General features: G+C 56.4%; 1 protein-coding gene across 20 annotated transcripts in view; it reads right to left on the bottom strand.

Annotated features, from left to right (window-relative positions):
• The window catches only part of TCF3 (transcription factor 3), a 50,732-nt gene that overhangs the window by 28,423 nt on the left and 4,102 nt on the right, over positions 1-18,207 (bottom strand). For 18 of the 20 annotated variants that reach the window (XM_021378400.1, XM_021378402.1, XM_021378403.1 and 15 more), the window contains exon 2: positions 16,066-16,138. In XM_021378400.1, coding sequence (XP_021234075.1) covers positions 16,066-16,138 — 73 coding nt within the window. Of the gene's footprint in view, positions 1-3,433; positions 3,635-16,065; positions 16,139-18,207 lie in introns of those variants that run through there. The other 2 variants (XM_021378415.1, XM_021378416.1) reach the window with 1 other exon arrangement.

Here is an 18,207-nt window from a genome sequence, read left to right as displayed (position 1 = left end):
GGAGGATCCCAGGTGTCCCTCGTCCCCAGCTCATCAACCAGGCACACGGTGCAAAGAGCACGACATCGAGGGTCTAAGGGACAAAGCACACAGCCCTCCCCAGAATGGGAAGGGCTCAGAACTTGCCCCAAACCGGGCTCCCATGTGGGTCTTTGTTGCCAGCCCGAGGTGCTGCCCTTCGCCTTCAGTCTGACTACAGCGAGCGCAGCAACCGCCCCGCTTCCAAGTGTGCCCATTTGGGAAGGCTCACCTACACTGAAGAAACACCCACCCCAGCCCAAACACCCCAAAACCCTTACGTGTGCCCGCAGCCCCTCCAAAGGAACAGCAGCCCTGCAAGCCAACCTCAGCACGAGCCCAGCCCACCCGGAACTGCTCCTCGTCTTCCTCACCCCACGCGCTCAACACCGGCACCGCGCACGCTACCGCGAAACAACTTAAATTCAGCGGATCGATGCTTATTCATACAGCAAGGCGTCGTATTCCATTAAACAGAGAGCTGTGGGCAGGGAGGGAACCCGCTGCCTTTTTCCAGCTCATTTGCTTCGCCGCAAAGTTGCACGCTCGCGAAAGACGTGGACGCCGTCGCGCTGCCCAAAGACAGAATTCATTTTGCTGAGCCCCGGGGGGGATGAAACGCGACGGCTCCGCGTTCCCCGGGACGGTGCACGCCGACCTTTTGGATTCTGCAGCCCACGGTGGGTTCTGCAGCCGCAAGCAGTCGCCCCACGCACCCACCCGGGCTATTTTCGTGAGGAGCGTTTACCTCTGTTTCCACCCCGATTTGCATCTTTCCAAGCATTGTTTCATTTGCAATGTAAAAAAATCAAACGAGGGCGGCGGAGATGAAACCGCCCTCTCGTTGCGGGGTGGGGGTGCAAAGCTTTTCCCACTCGCTCCCCATTGCCTGCGGGGTGGGGGGTGGAGGGGGGACAGGACCCAAGCACCCATTTGCTGCCGCTTGCCCATCACGGATTTGGCAAACAGGGACATCAGGGGGACATCAATGGGGAAGGGATCCTCGGTGTCCCCCTGGGATGTGTCCCCAGAGCGGTGCCAGCATGGTGGTGGTTAAAAATTAGACAAATCGAGGCCCATTTCCAAATAATGTGGAAAGGCCGCGGGACGGCGGCCACACGCAGCACACCTGCGTGGCCTTGGGGGTTTACGTGGGTCTCCTCTTTAGGGAGAAGGCCTATCTGTGAGTGCAATCCCTGCAGCAGCGCATCCCGTCAGCTTCCTTGGAGTAAGAGGGAAAAAAACAGACTGTGTCTTTAGCGAGAGCTTGAGCGTGAGTGGGGGGACAGGATGGATGAGGGGAAGGAGCAGGCAGGAGCCTCTGCTCTGCATGAGGGGCTGCAGGGCTGTTGTTCTGCACTCCCAGCCCCCAATCCCGCACCCCCAGCCCCCAATCCTGCACCCTCTGCCCCCAACCTCGCAATCCTGGCCCCCAATCCTGCAACCCCAGCCCCCAATCCTGCATCCTCTGCCCCCAACCCTGCACCCCCGGCCCCACGCAGGATGCCCCGACCCGCACAGGATGCGACGCGCGGAGCCGACGCGATCTCTCCGGGCCGATGATTCAGCCCACAGGAAGGCTCATCGAAGAAGAATTGTTCGACACAATGAGAAAAACTTTCCCAAACAAAGTGTTCTCCGCACCACCTGCCTCCGCGCGGGGCCGAGGCGAGCCCTGAGCTCCAGCTTTTGTTTGCAAATTGCTTCAAGACCGCCGTTGCCACAACAAAGCTTCGTCTTTTTTCCCCCCTTTCTCCTTTTCTAAAGGGACGGGGCTGAGCGTGGGGCTCACCCTGGGATGCCAAATCCCCCCCCCCACAGCAGCAGCCGTGCACCCACCGCAATGGAACAGCACAATTCAAGGTCCCAGCGCTGCAAATACAGCGTTACAACCTTCCATACACAACCCCGGGTTTCTGGGGTGCCCAAAGCACACCCAACACCCATTCCTGGGTTTTGGGGATCCCAAAGCAGCACACAAGGAGCAGGGTTTGGGGGGATCAACCCGTGTGCAGCCAAGGAACGTCCCCTCCGGGCACCAATTCTGGCAGAGCTCAGCTATTGCAGTGAGATATTTACCTTCAGTACGGTTTAAGGACAGATGTGACCTATTTAGAGCTCTGCCAAATATTTCGGTAATTGAATATACCATCGATTATTTAAATTGCATTAAAAAGGGCTGCGTTTGATCTCCCTGCTACTAAGAAGCACCGTTTCCAAGAACCATGGCTTTTTATTCCCTCCCCCCCCCCTTTTACATATAAATACTTCAAGATGTTCATTCGTCCCTTCCCCTGCTAAGAATCCACATCTTTGCATAACCACACTCCGTTCCCCACGTTCCACTTCTGTCCCTAAAGCCAAGAGGCCACAGGGAGAGCACACCTGAACAACATCAGCTCTGTTTGAAGCTCCTGCTGTCGGTGCTGAAGACCCACTGAGCACCACCCCAGGATGGGTGGGAAATCAGGGCTGCCCTGTGCGGCTTTAGGCTCCGAGCACCCAAAGGAGACCCTGCTTCTCAAGTCGCCTCTGCTGTCCCTGAGCCCTCGCTGTCCGTGGGCGCAGGGAGAGGTGCCAGCAGATGGCACTCGGCGTGTGGCACGGCTCCTGCCGGCCTGGGAATAAGCAGCACTTGTCCCTGCAGTGCAATCTCACACCGTTCCCTGGGTGCAGCCCGGGCATCCCCTCACCAGCTCCTTGGGAACCCCACGCAGATCTGAAAGCAGATTTCATGGCTCTGACCCCACTCGTTGCCACTTTCTGCACCGCCCGGCCGGGCACTGATGTACTGCTCAACGCTGCTCATTTTCTCCCCCTGTTCTGCAAACCCGTGCAAGCAGCAGCCTTGGCCTCACCCGCACCGCGCACCCTCCAGACGCTGCCACACATCGCAGCCAGCTGGGCAGGGGCTGGGTTTGTTTCTAAAGCCAGCTGAAACGAAACCACGCCACAGCCCCTTGCAGCAGGGGAAGGAAAGGCCCGGAGCGCCCGCAGCATCGTGCCTCCCACTGCTCCCAGCCAGTTGGGGTATGCAGGCAGCCAGGAGCCCCGCCGTGCTGCAGGGCCAGCACCCAGCCACGCACCGTGCTCCTCTCAGCACCTCGCTGTCAGCACTCTTAAGGGACCAACGTTACAAGGGAAGGCAAGGAAGCGGCAGAAAAAAAGACGGGAACTCTTGCATCCTGCTCCCACAACGGGGGCTGGTGTCCTGCTCCTGCCCCAAAGCGGCACGGGACCCAGCGGTGGGCACAGCGCACGGGCAAGAGGCGAGCCCCCAGCAGACCCCCCACCCCCCTCCACCTCCACCCCCATCGACAGCACGATTCCAGCCGACCCCTCGGGAACGATCCCTTCCCACCGCTCCCGGCCCGGAGCCAGATCCCCGTGCTGCCCGATGCCGGTGGGCACCTACCCCTGTGCAGCCCGCGCGGCGCTGCCATGGCCGCGGCACAGCCGGAATCCTGCACCCAGCGTCCCGGCCCCGCGCTCCTCCTCCGGCCGCCCCGTCCCTGCCCACCGCCGCTGCCTTTGTTTGGGGACGGCAGGGTTCACGCTAAGGACAAGCAGAGGCACTTAAAAGAAAGTTAACGAGGTTTATGGCGTGGATTAAGTTTACCAAGTGGGTTTTTTTTTTGTTTTTTTTTTTTTTTTAACAATGCCCTGCCCGGGGAGCTGAGAGCACGGAGCAAGACAGGCAGAGAGCACCCTGGGCAATGAGAAGCGCAGGGAAAAGCTCAAAGCGCCCTTACCCACAGCCGTGATCCCCTTGGCACGAGCCCTGCGAAGGGACAAGGTCAAGGCTTGGCTGCACCCCTTCGATCACGTCCACATGGCAGCTTTGGAGAGGCTGTTTGCCCTCTAACAAAAGCCATCCCCACCCCATCCTGCCCGGCTCTGTTGTGGCGATAGGGGGGTTTGTCTGGCACGGCTCCGCTCGCTGCTTATTGTCTCCATCTCCTTTATCTGCAGATCTCAACGCGTTTTATCAAGGTTCGAACCTCCAAGCCTCTCTCCGGGGAACAAAACTGTTTCTAAGCTATTGTGCCTAGAGAGAGAGACTGGCCCAAAAATCAGGGCAGCGCTGGAAACGCAGCGGCCGTGACCAGAGCTGACACAGGCCTTTGGCACAAGGCAAAGATCATCCCCTGAATACCTGCATGGACCGACCCAGCTCTGCCACTGCCTGCCGTGTTCTCCAACCACCCCAGCTTGGCTGGAGAGCCCCGCATTCTGCAGCACAGAGATCTGCCCACCGCCGCCGTCCAAACCACAGCGTCGCGTTCATCTTTCAGTTTTCACACTTTGGGGGGGGGCAAACCCCCCAAAGCACCAGCCCCGACGGTTTCAACTCTGGGAGGACATTATTTAAAGAAAACAGAACAACAACAAAGAAAACCCGCAGCGCTTTGAAAGGGACGAAGCGAGCTGGGGGTGATGGGCTGCCCTCTATTTCGGAGCTGACCCAGAAGGGCTGGAAGAGGCGGCGATGCTCACACCAGGCTCCCAGTGCCGTGGGGGGGGATGGAGCCAGCACAGGGGGTGCTCAGCCTCAGGGAACCCCCGTCCCAAAGCCTCAAAGCGATGAGGAGGAGAAGCAAAGCAGCACGGCCACGTGCAAGGACCCTCCTGGATTCCCCTCTGGCTCTGCATGACCCAAACCCACCTCGTGTGGGATAAGCTCTTACCAACAGTTCAGCCCCTGGCCCAAAGGACCTCTGGTTTGTATTGCCACAAGACAAGCAGCGCTGGGGAGAGCCCCAGATACCAGCTCCCCAGATGGCCATCTCCTCCTACCCGCTGCACAGCATCACCTCTGCCCCACACCCAGAGCTCCAGGGTCAGACCCACAGCTGATGCTCTGCACAAGGACAAACCTGGGGAAGCTCAGCGAGCCACAAAGAGCACAACAACCCCACGGGGCAGAATTCAACACTCATTTCCCCCCCCCAACCCCCGACTTCTGCTCACACCCAAGCAGCATTTCCAGAGCTGTGGGGCTCCATCTGGACAAACTTCACATTTTTTTTGCGTGAGGCCAGGCAGCACCAGGAGAGCAGAGCCAGGAGAGCAGCGCCTCTGCAACATCAACCCCCAAATTTGGGGCTAGGTCATGGCACGGCCCCCTGGGAAGGGTCCAGAGGGGCTGCAAAGAGAGGGAAAGCAAAGGCTGGCAGGAACCTTGGCCAGAAACAGAGGCTTAAAAATAAACGAGGGCTCAGTTTTGAGTTCTGAGCTAACAGAAACCGAGAGGAGCCGCGCAGGATCTCTGCTGACCACAAGCTGAAGTTGTTCTTCAGCTGTTCTGCCCCCAGCGCGCTCCTGTAACTGCCTTGGGTGCTTGGTAGCGAAGGGAAGGTGCTGGGATGGGGCTGTGCTCAGCCAGGGAGGAACTGGGCTGGAAAACACCCAGCAGAAGCTCCCCAACGTGCTGTGATCCCACCCCGGGCACAAACCCCACTTCTAGGGTTAAAGCAACACCGGCAGCGGGATTGTCAGCGGCACAAATGCACAATCAGGAGGGGAAGATGTGGGGGGGGGGGGGGGGGGGGGGGGGGGGGGGGGGGGGGAGGGGGGAAAGCATCCAACAGGCGAATATAATACTTGGAAGGAAAAGCAGATTGAAAAAAAATAAAAAAAAAAAACAAAAATGAGGGGGTGGTAAAAAAGAAAAAACAACAACAACAAAAAAAGAACCTCAGGAAGTCATCTAGTCATTCCTGCTCTTTGCTGAAACAATAGACTCGGGATGCTGGCTAAGTTATAAATAATCCTGCTGGCTACACAACACGAATGCAAGATGGGAGCGGGGTAACTATCGCTCCGAGGTGACTCACAGCCTCCTTCGTGCAGACCCAAAGAAGGGCAAATGTTGCAGCACCGGGGTGAGCTCTGTGCTGGCACCTCGGCTCACCGGGAACCCTGGGCTCCCTGCAAAGCGTCAGGCAATCCGATGGGGGGGGGGGGAAAATAATGGCAAGCCACCAACTCCGCAAACATCCTCCTCTTTTTTAGGAAGGAAGTCGCCATTGCGAGACGATCCGGTGAGGCTGCTGGTGTCTGTTTTCCAAATTGCAATCCGGGAGTGAGGCAATGGATGAGCGGAGCCAGAGCAGCACGGGGAGATGCTGGTGCCGGGGTAAACCCCAGGGAAGGGGCAGGAGAGGGGGTGGCACACAGCGCTGGGGGATGGATGTGACCCCTCTGGCCTTGCAGTTCTCATGGGGATGGGAAGCCCCTTCCTTTTGGGGACCCAACAACCCCAGGAGCAGGGTGCTGGTGGTGGCACGGAGCTCTCGTGCCAAGAGAAGTGAGCAAGGCAGAGAGCATCCCAACTGGAGCCTTGGATCATTCGGAAGTGAGCCACGCTCTTTTTTTAAAATAAGAGGGGGAAAAAAGAAAAAAAAAAACAACCCCAAAACAACACAACACGGCTCAAAAAGAGTTTCCTGACTTGTTAGCCCATCGCCCCGATCTGGAAATGTAATCACATCGCTTCAGCTGCACGAACACAACAACGACGATGACAACAACAACAACAACAAAAAAAAGCAAGCAAAACTGTCTTAAAGACTGAGCTGACCGGAGGGGCCCAGGGGAAAGGAGAACAAAAGCCAGAGCCCCGCGGCACCCGGCACCCACGAGGCAGATCTGAGAGGATGTGAAATAAGCAGGAGAGGAGCTGATTTTTAAGGTCACTGAGAGCCGCGCGAGCACGCAGCTCAGCGAGGTGATGCTGAGCTTGCTGTCAGCTCAGCTCCGCCGGACCTCGGAGGACAACCAAAGCCGTGGGGCTCCTGCAGCAGCGCTGTGTGCTGCCCAAAGCTGCTGCTCGTGGGCAAGCGATGGCCCGGGTTGGGATAACAAAGCAAAGAGCACTTGGCAGCTCCGTGTGCTGCTGCGGAAGCAAAGTGCTGCAGAGCTGGGTGCTTGGCTTGTGTTCTGGGAGAAGTGGTGCCCGTAGGCAGCGCTGTTTTCTTCCCTAGGTCAACCAAGGAGATGGCAAAACCTACAAGGAGGGAGCAGCCATACCCGAAATCCATCGCTCTCCTTTGGTCGGCTGCAGCCAGCACTTGGGGGATGCAGAAGCAGCACGCAGCCGTGCAAGGTTTGGGAGGAAAGGTGTGAGCAGGTTGAACCGCGGTACGAGGAGGACTAAGGGCATCCCCTGCTCTTATTTCTTTCTTTTTCAAATGGAGGAAGAGAAAAAAAAAACAAAAAAACCCACGACATTTGATAGGGAGGCACATCCATCTTCCCGCCGCCTCTCAGGCCATTCATCATTTGGATAAAATCCAGTTTCACATTGAAATTCAGCTGGACTTTCAAATGCAAATACGAGGAGAAGAGCAACATATGGTAGAGGTTAGTAGTATTTTTCCTAATTAAATGGCGTACTGCTGTTTTGTATAACAATGTTAATGGGGCATTAACAAGCCTTTGGAGGAGAGACCACCTCACTTTAAAAAAAAAAAAAGAAAAAAAAGCAGAAGGGGCCCAGGACCTCCCGGATGAAGAGTCATTGTCACACAACTGTCCTCTGCAAGGGGGGACACGGTGAGGAAGGGACCCCACGCCACAGAGGAAAGCAAAAGTGATCAGCAACACCTGCATCCTCCGTGGCTTGCTCTGTCTGGATGGGTCCTGCAGGAGCGTGGCTGGGTCACATTGGGTTGTCCCCAGTGGCACTCTTGGATGCCACGCAGCACCCTGAGAGAGCCCAGCACGGCTCTAAGAAGGCAAAAAACACCACAAACCCCCATCCCTGGGAGCAGACGATGACTCAGACCTCTTGGAGAAGGAGAGGAACGGCTCCAGGTGGTCACAACCCTGGGCTGCAATGCGGGACAAGTGTCACCTCCGACACAGAGCACGACCTGCAGGCAGGACATGGGTGAGCAGCACGTGCTTTCCTGGAAGGTTTTCCTGTTCAGGACCAGTCGGGGTTCTGCAGACAACACCCTTTGCTCTGCTCGTTACCCAAACCCACCCACCCACGTGGGTTCCTGCCACCCTGGAGTGACGCCATTCATTTATTTTCAGTCCCTGCTTAACCATGAAGGCTCCCTGCCGGAAAAAAAAAAAGCTTGTGCCACGTTAACTTCACCTCCCCTCTTGCTCTTGACGCAATCTCGGGCTAAATTTAGAGAGAGATGGAGCCTCTGGTCACTTTGGAGGTGGGGCTGCACTGCTCAGGGTTCACAGCAGATGGACAGGAGGTTCTCAGATTTTTCTCCTGTTAGCTTTGGAGCTGAGCTACCTGGGCAGAGATCACTGAAAAATTCAGGGGAAAAAAAATAAAATAAAACAAAATAAAGGCAGGTGTCCTGACATCCACCTGCTCTAGCAGTGAGACGGAGGTGATACAAGCTGCAGCAAAGACGTCTGCCCTCCAGAAACATTAATCACAGCATCCTGAAGGGCACAGACAAAACCGTCCCCGAAAATCCTCGCAAGACGAATCGAGAAACCCGCGCTCACCGCTCACCTCCTTCCTGCTTTGATAGCTTTTCCTACGTGCTTCCATCCCACGAAACCACGCCAACCCAGAACCTCCACAACCCCAAGGAAAACTCCCCCCATCCTACCTACCCCAAAGCCTGGCTGCACTGTCATCAACGCTGCACGTTGGGCGGTGTGGGGCTGTGCATGGGGCTGGCTGGGCCCCACATCCCCAGGGCAGCTGCTGGGGATGGATCCCCCCAGCCCAGCTCGGTGCCATGGGCACAAACACGGCCGTGCAGCAGCTGCCAAACGTGGGTTTCGGTGCCACAAGAGCGCTCGCCTCCGGTGATCTCCTATCCCCAGCGCTCGCTGTGCTCCCGGCCCCACGTACAATTACACATTCAGCACCACAATGTGTTTCACACCGTATTTCATGCCTCATTTGGCAACAAAATTAATTAAACTTTAAGTCAACACTGAAGGAGCGCAGTACCTTTCTTCCCTGTGTGGCATATATAACTCAATTTGTTTCAACTAATGCGCTAATCAAGACTTGCAGAATACTTGGGCACCTTCTGGCAGGAGGGTCTCTGAGACTCGCAGTGAGATCATCTCCACGCAGGCTCATCTCAGCTTGGAGGTCTGGCATAAGCAGCAACCAACAGCCCTAAAATCACAGCGTGGTTGGGTTGGAAAGGACCCCAGAGCCACCCAACCCCACTCCCTGCCGTGGGCTGGGTGCCCCTCACCGGTTCATGCTGCCCAGGGCCCACTCGTGGCCTTGGGTTCCTCCAAGGATGGGGCACCTGCAGCTTTCTGGGCGATGTGTGAAATGCAATCCAGCAGAATGCATTAAAATGCCACCTCTCCCCCAGAAAGCACCGCTCACAAAGAGATGCTCACATTCAAACCTCCTGCTCGTGCAGTCTCCTGGCTAGGGAGCACGATGCCCATCCTCACAGCCCAAAAGCCCATCAGCTTTGGGTAAGTGCACGCACCCAGCCAGGCTGGTGGCTTGGTGACATGTCCTGGCACCTCGCTGCTGCTCAGGTCCCTTGTCCTCAATGCATAGTGACACGAGGGACAGCCAGCGCTCCCCGGCAGGCAGCTGGGAGCCCGCAGGCTGCCACCCCCTCTCCATGCTCCCGGGATGTCTCAGCTATTTGGAGGCGCTGGGAGAGGGCAGGCTAATCCCAACCCACGCGGCTGAGAATCCGAGAGGCAGATGTGGGCAAACTTCTTGGCATAACTGAGACAGCTGCGTCGGATGGCACCGGCCCACCGCCCTGCAGCACCCAGAGCTGGTAGAACAGGCTGAGCACAGCAGCAAAAGCCAAGGCAGAAGAGAACCACTGCCAGCAAGCTGCCACCCTGCGCTCACCTGCTGCAATGCCCGTGACACGGGGCAGAGGTACCAAGCCTGTTCCAGGAGCTTTCCAGGCACAGTTTGGCTCTCACTGCTCCTGGGCAGGTTTCCAGCTCAGGGTTGGGCGATCATTTTGCATCTGCCCCATCTGCAACGAGACACCGTGCTCCCCAAGAGGGCCAGGCACCCTGATCTGGTGGGTAGCAACGCTGCCTTCAGCATGGGGTTGGAACTGGACCATCTTTAACATCCCTTCCAACCCAACTATTCCGAGATTCTATGCCCTTAGCTGATGGTCTCTTCCCGTGCACACTGGTCCAGGCCTCAAAGCAGGCAGGAAACACACACACCCCATCTCACTGCTGTGAGCATGGAAGTCAAAGCTGTGCTCCTCCACCTGAAGCAGTAAGATGCACCACTGGTGAAAATGGTGCTTGCAAACAGCATCATCACCCAATGGTGCTCAGTCTGCTCATGTATTAGGACAGCAGCAAGCACACTGCGTTTAACAGTGATTGTGGGGGTCAGAGAGAAGATGCATGTACAGCATCCTCCAGCCATGTTAGCACCGTGGAGATAACAGAGCTGATTAGAGATGAGCTCATCCAGACTAATAAAATGGCACCTTGCACTGAATCTGTCCCCTTAAGGCACTCACTTGCTATCTCAAATTAAAAAAAAAACCATCAATTCCAGTTTGAGTTTAACTGCATACAAACATTAACAATAGAGATGCAATAGGCAGTGACCGGTCACACGCAGGGCACGTGCTGGAGCAGGGCACCCTACAGAGCATGCAGAATTCGAAATTAGCAGCAGCAAGGTCCAGCAGCAACGCTTGCCAGACCTGCTGGGCCCCTTCCAAAGCCATCTCTCCCCTTTGGAAAGGGCACAACAAGCGTGGAAGGCTTCGAGTCGGGATGCTGAGCCAAAAGCAAGCTTTCTGCCTACTCCCACCAGCAGAACGCGATAGGAAGAGCGGGCGGAGGAGCACCCAGTGCTGGCAGGGCTCCCCAGCCACGGCCACATTTGGCACCTACCTTTTTCCCCCTCTCAAACACCGAAGTTCAGGTCTCAGCCCGATGCTCAGGCAGATGTGGGGTGGGCTGAGGCAGAGCTGCTGCATCCCAGCACCAAACCCCCCAGCACGCTGCTCACCGCGAGATCATTTGAATGGGATCCCAGCCCTCATGATTGAGGCAACAGCAGCCTAAGCAATGCAACTGCATTAGGCACCACCTCCTTTTATTATTCAAGGAAAGCAGGTGCAGCTTCTTTTGAAAGGCAGAAGGCACACTCCCACCCCAGGTGAGGCACAGGAGCTTTCACAGGAGCACTCATCCTGGCACAAGCCCTCGAGCAGGCACAGTTTCACCAGGGCTGCATGGCCTCACCTTGGGAAGGGGAAAGCTCTATGGCAGGGGATGGCTGCACTGCTCCAACTCCTTGGCAAAGCTAAAGCTGCGTGCTTAAACAAGGGCTGCGTCGCATTTGCAGTTTCTAAACAAAAGCTGTCGCTTATCTCAGTACAGCGTTGGCTCTCTGGCACCTCTGACATTCCCTGGGCTCTCTCCTAGCTTGAAACCTCAAATCTGGCCAGAAGGCCTCTTCCCTGGGGTGAGAGATGAGTAGAAATCTCCTTCCCCTGCAAGCACGCACCCTCTCACCCTGAAGCTAAGCACACCAAGACTGGCAGCACGTGAAACTTCAGCGCCGAGCTGCCCTTGGAGCATCGCCCTTCCGTGCTCTCCCCGACTGCGCCCATCACAAACCTGCTCCAGTGGGATGTCCTTGCTCCCTGCACAGAAAACTCAAGGGAAAAAGACAAACCAACCAACCAGATTTGAAGACAGGGAACAAAAACTGATGAGGCCGTCGCGTTTCAAACTGGTTGCAGAGGGGCAGGGGGAGCAGCTGGCACGGGGGGGGTGCACCCCGGGGGGCAGGGGGTGTGAGGTGGGGATGCAGGGGTGAAGCCTTTTGCTCCCCCCATGCCTGCTACTTCCTGCTGACCTGCGTTCCCTGCCCCCAACCCCACTTTCAGGATTTTTTTTTTTTTTCCTCCTGCCTGTTTGTTTTTCAAGCCCTATTTTCTGCATCCTTAACCTGATCCACACCCCGGGGTGAGATCAGGGAGAGGAGGGAGAACAGGAGCCTCCCGAAGACACAGACAAAGCACAGCTGAAAGCCCTTCAAAGCACCGCCTGCAGCACGTGGGAGAACTTCCCTGAAAGTCCTCCAGGCTCTGTTACTGGAAGGGCTGGGCCGGGAGCATGGGGAGCTGCCCTCAGCACCCTCCTACACCCGGGCATGGAGACGCTCCCGGGCTGCACCGAGCAGCAGACGATTGCCTCTTTCCAGGCTTTGACTTGACTATAGCAAGAGATTTGTTCTTCCTTTGGTAACGGCCAAAAGGCATTTGTATCTGGAAGATGTGGTGATGCCAACGGAGAACGCCGTGACTGACTCCTCGTGGTGGCAGCTCCTGCTTTGGTGACACGCACACGACTTGCACAAGCAGCCCGAGGGACGCGCTGCAATGGGAAGTGCCAGTTCCAAACAGCAAGCCCCATATTGCATCCCTCACGTCTGCCTTCCATCACGTATCAAAATAGCAAGCGCAGCCCATCACTCCCACTTCAGCACAAGCAAAACATGTGGGAACTCGAGGCGGTTTGGAGGGAAACGTGATACAGCCTTACTAATAAAAGCTTCTCTTTTCCTCACTGTGGCAAATAGTTGCAAATGCCGTTCTGCAGCCTGAAACCCTATTGCTGCCAGCACGGTGCTCCCACTCCACTGTGATCCCGACTCATGGCTGCGTGCACATGCACCCTTGTTAAACCTTCCAGCAGCTCACCTGCAGCACCAATGACAGAGTCACCCTCATCTTTCAGAGGATTTATTACTCTTGGTGCTGTTGCCACAGGTATCCAAGTTTGAATGCTGTTTAAAGCAGGCTTTCAAAGGGGATACGGACTCACCTGCCTCCAGGGAGAATGCATTCGCTTTGTTCGGGAGACTGTAACTTAAAATCTGTTACATGCACCAGCTTGTAACTCTTTGAAAAGCTCCCTGGTTCGCCAGCTTCAGATGTACTTTATGAACTTGCCCCGATCAAAGCAATTCCCTAACAACCAGCCTCATCTCCCAGTCTCCCCAGCAAAAAGGCACTGAACGCATCTTGGGGGTGGAACTTCAGTGCAGACCAAGAGAGAACCCTGCCACCCTCCACCTCCCCCCCCCGAACCCACCCGAGAGATCTTGGGCACGGGAGCTCCCCTCAGCACCAAGCAAGGAAAAGGCGTTGAAAAGAGACGAGGCAATCTCTCTGCCTCCCATCACTCCTTCTGTCTTAAATGTCAATTAAAAATGGTTATTCCCATGCAAAGTTCAGCACGTGGGGGCAGAGCCTCCTGCTCGAGGCGGCCCTCTGCAAACTACAACAAAGGGGACAGGGGACACAGATGTGGCACAACCCCATCCTTCTAGGAGCGAGATGACGGGCGCACGCTGAGCGCCAGGGCTAAAATAAAATGCCAGCACGGCCAAGGCTGGAAAATGCTGCTTGCAGCTCAGAGCCTCAGGAAGGCCAACCTCCCCGCAGCGACCTGCATGCTATAAATGCTGCGGCCGCGGCCCGCATGACGTCAGCTCCATCCTAGTGGCAATTGTTGGGTTGCGTCGTGCCAGAACAGCGCCGAGCGGAGGTGCTGAATTGTCCAGGCAGCGGGATAGCTAAACCAGTTCCTCCCTGGTGCATTTGAGGACAGAAATGAGGGAAACAGTGGCAGAGCTTAAAATAAAACCAGGAGACAAATATAAAAGCAAAGAGATCTCAGAGCTGGAGGGCTTGTGTTAACACTTTGAGTTTCCTGGCTCCGGAGAGCAGCAGGTCCCCCTCCTGGGGCCACCCACGCGCTCCGGGGCAGCCAAGGCACTTATTAATTGGGATTTGGAGAGGATTTGAACTTGGGGCTGTTTCAAATTGCTGCATCTCTTTGCTGACCAGCTGGGCTCGGGAAGCGAGAGCCTTCTCCTGGTGAATGGGGCACGGTGATGGGCAGGGAGCAGTGCCCGGCTCCCACCACCTGCTGCTGCCCCAGGGGCACAGCCTGGAGCCATGAGCTCCTTGGGGGGCAGAAATAACAGCACTGGGACTCCCTGAGGAGGAGGGAGATGAAGGGCGAGGGGCCACGAATTCACATTTCCCAGGGTGGGCAGAAGCATGAAACATCGTTATTTCTGGCACGTCAGATAACATCAGTTTGTTATCTTGGGGTTGTTGTCATGATGAGATAGCGATGTTAAATTAAGTGAAACCAGAGCCCACAAACTATGAAAACCAGCCCTTGCCACTGGCTGGGACCTCATTCAGACAGCGTGGATGCTTTCAGCAGCTGCACTGCACCCCTGCACGCAGCACACCTCATCGGCATCTCACTGCAGCTATTCCCCCAGTCAGCAAAAACCCATCTTCGGACACCCAGGGTAAGGGGGAAGTCCCAGACACAGCTCCCACCCCCCACAGAGCACTAAGGACAAGAGGCTGAGGGGTAACACTGCGGCTGGAGCAACCCAAACCAGGCTGCCCTCCTGCAGGACAGAGCTGTCCCACGGCCCCGAGGCCGGGACCGGCAGCGATTGTGCAACCGCTGGTTGTATAATATCAGCCCTGTGTTTTTACGAACTGCTCACAGCCAGACTCAAAAAGCAGCAGCCCAGAGGAAGGGTGGTGTCAACGTTACCTTTCACTCACCCGAAAGAAAAGAGAGGGAAGGGGAGGGAAAAAGAAAAGAAATAGAAAAAAAAGATTTGGTGCTGTTTCGGCGGCCGCCCAGCCAAGCGGAGGGGGGGGGTCCGGTCACCGCGCGGCTGCTGAGCACAGCCCTGCCTGCAGCCTCCCCTCTGGCCAGCCCTGCAGAGCCCAGAGCCAAAGCAGCCTCTGAGCAGGAAACGAATTAATGGGAGCTCGCTCCAGCGCTGTTCTCTCTCATGTAGCATGTCTTGGGTGGATTATTTTAACGGCAGAAGTCGCAGGCACATACACAGGCAGGAACGCTCGCTGGGGAGCTCAGCTTCCACCTGGGTTAACTTGAGAGTTTCTGCCCTCGGATTTCCTCCTTTTTCCCCAGCACCCAACTTCAGCAGCTTACCTCCCTGCGAAAGGGTTTGCTCAAAGCCATCCTGACAAGCAGCTGAGCAGGCTGAAAGCTCCGTGCTTCCCCGGCCCAGAAGGGCACAGCAGAGCGGGGCAGAGCACCCCTCACACGCTGCATCCCTGGGAGCATCCAAATGCTGCCCCATCACCGCTCCCTGCCTGAAGTGCCAGGCATGGGCACTGCTGTTGGCATGGCCAGGAGGTGTCTGGATAGTTCAAGTGGAGCTGGGGCAGAGAAGGTCAAGTTTTATCCATCCCAGCTCCCTGCATGCCAGGGGCTGCAGCGAGCCCTGCACGGAACGTGGCTTCTCCAGGCAACAAAAGCCTGGCTCAGCGTTGTCCCCAGGTTCCCCACTTCAGCCTCAAATTAATCCCCACCACGCTCCCAAATCAGACATCTGAAAGCTCTGTGTCCTTCAGTGAACCCGTTTATCACAGCTGGGTGGGTTCCCAGACCCCAGTGACGGATGGAGGCAGCCCTTTCCCTGCACCGGGGCAGCACAGCTGCAGCTCAGTGCTGCTGGGGCACCACGCAGGTGGGAAGGGCTCAGCAGCCTGATGCCTGCATATGGTCTCATGCAGCAGCTCCACACGGCCCTGCTGCCACCTCTGTACTGCCTAGGGGTGAGCGGCCAGGAGGGCTTTGCAAAAGGAACCTCTGGGAACAGAGAGATCCATCATACCTGCAGCAGGGAGCTGAGCAGGGCAGCCACCCCAGTCACACCTTCTGGGCTTTGGAGCACCACCAAAGCATCTCCTCAGTGATGTACACACACACACACCCTGGAAGACTTTTTCCTCTGTACATCTGCAGACATGCATTCATCTAAGCAGCTTAACAGACCAGCACGGACTGTCTGCTCCCATCAGAGCCGCCCAGCACAAGCCCTCTGTCTGCCCAGAGACACGCGGGGCAAACCCAGAGAGCATCCCAAGAAACAGCAGCAAACAGCCACCAGGAAAACACACAGAACTACTGAACCCCCTCGGTTCAGGGCTCTGGAAGCAAATATGCATTTATTACAACAGACTTTATGTTGTTAAGAAAAAAAAAAAAATTTGAAGATGACAATACCTGATCCTCCAAACTGAGTGCTTGCTAGGGTCGTGGGTCTGTTTTTTCCATTAGCCACTGGCAGGGGAAACATCTAGAAAAACAGAAAGATGAGAGAGAAGGGAAGAGAAAAGAGATTTCAGTATGTGAGTTTTGCTGTGCTGCCGCAAAGAGGGGGGTCACACCGGGCAGGCGGGGGGGGGAAGGGGGTGGGGGGGGGAAGAGGAGAACTTTACTGATGCAAAAAACTTTCCTCTCCTCGTGCCCCTGCTGCATACATCAGCTGCAGGAGGGCCAGGAGAGCAGCACAGCTGCGTGCAGATACACACACACACGCATTCCTACGTGTGTAAACTCCTCCTGTGTACGCAGCGCGTCTGGTTCCTTAGGTGCGACTGAGAGCCATCCAAGCAGCATCACCGCCACTGTCAGAACCCACAGCTCCTTCCCCAAGTCCTTCACTCAGACCAAAGGGAGCCCATGGGGCTGCCTCCATTCATACAACGCTCCCAGGGTGGGGGGCAGCACCCAGCACAGCTCCCACCACCCCTCCGCAGCTCTAGGATGGGCAAACTGCAGCTCCTCCGGGGCTGGGGGGTTGGCAGGAGGGGCTGCACCGAGCACGGAAGCATTTAACCCATCACGAGCAGCACGAAGGCATTTTGCAAACTGGTCAATGCTGGTTGCTGCACCCCCCGCATCACAGCTCTGCCAGGGAGCTTCCACCACCAGCAAACCTGCACGAATGTTTGCAGTGTGAGCGGGGAGGCCTCCACAAGCTGCTATTTAACATCTGATGCGCACCTGCGTGCAGCAGAAAACTGATTCTTCCCCGCAGCCAATAAAACCAGCGGTGGGAAACGCCTGCTGAATTCACATTTTCATATCCCCCACTACTCCAGCTACTTTCACCATCAGCCATTCAAACTGTTTTTTTTTTTTTTTTTTTTTTTTTTTTCCCAGCTTTGCAGTGCCTGGGTAACTCCAAAGTTTAATGCATTGGAGATTGAACAATGCAACGGCAGCAGAGCTTGCAGGAAGGCAGCTCTGTGCCCTGATGTTGCCACTGTCTGCCCGTGGCCAGAAGTGCTCCTTGTACAGAACCAGCCCAGTTACAAACGCTGGTGAGGAAAAAAACCACGGCTGCACACGGTAGGGATGCAAAGGGATCAGTGAAGAAAGCTACTGCCATTCAAAGAACAGACCTTTGGGATCATACATACGTATGCACATGCACACCGTGGGCATTATACACACACAGCCGCCTCACAAAGAGCTGTGAGTGCTGTCTGAGCACACACGGGCTCCCAGCAGCCCGCAGGTTCCTGCAGCCCCACGCCACCAGCTGCTGCCTGGGGTCCGGAGCAATGTGGGGGGGGGCTCTGGGGGCCCGGCCCCTCACTGCTACACACGCTTTGCTTCCTCAGGAAGTCAGGCTACAAAAGAAACCAACCCTGACAGCGCCGAGGCTCGCAGCCTGCCTCCCTCTGCAGTGCCACGGCGTTGTTTTCTGCAAACATCTCTGAAAGGATGGAAAGTAGAACCCGCAGGGCTGCCCCGACCCGTGCCCACCACCCCCTCTGCTACAGTGCAAGAAAGCAAAGTGCTCAGCAGCCCTTTTCCAAGAGGAGGTCCCGCGTGCGTGGGCACCAGGGGATGGGACACGCAAACATCGCAGTCCCCAGCAGCGAGAACGCAACAACAACAACAACAACAAGCAGCACCGCTGGCTCTTTGTCACGAGCATTTCTGCTCACGGCTTGCTGATGCTGGCAGACGAAGGTTTCGAGCGGAGAGAATGAGCAGCCTTGTTCCACCGTGCTCTGCAAAAAAAAAAAAGGGGGGTCCCCCCCCCAACGGGGCAATCCCCAACCCGCAGGGATGCCCTCGCCCCCGCGTTCCTGTCCTCCCCTCGAAGGGACTGCGGAGGAGGGAACCCCGGCTGCTCGCTCTGCATCTCGGTGAGGGTTCCCGGCGTCGCCTTTCGGTTTTTTTGGGGTGGCTGTTTTGCTGCCAACCTGTTTTTCCACCGCGGCGTGGGCTGCGTGGAGGAGAGGGGCACACTCACCCCTCCAAGCGCCCGCCTGTGTCTCACTCGCGGCCCAAGTTCACCCACCCACTGCGAGTTTCCTTTCTGCTTGAAACTCAGCTTCAAAAACAAAC

The sequence above is a fragment of the Numida meleagris genome, chromosome 27 (assembly GCF_002078875.1).
Source record: "Numida meleagris isolate 19003 breed g44 Domestic line chromosome 27, NumMel1.0, whole genome shotgun sequence".
In the NCBI taxonomy this organism is placed as follows: domain Eukaryota; kingdom Metazoa; phylum Chordata; class Aves; order Galliformes; family Numididae; genus Numida; species Numida meleagris.
The sequence above is the reverse complement of the archived record's forward strand: the minus strand, read 5'-3'. Positions and strand labels throughout refer to the sequence as shown.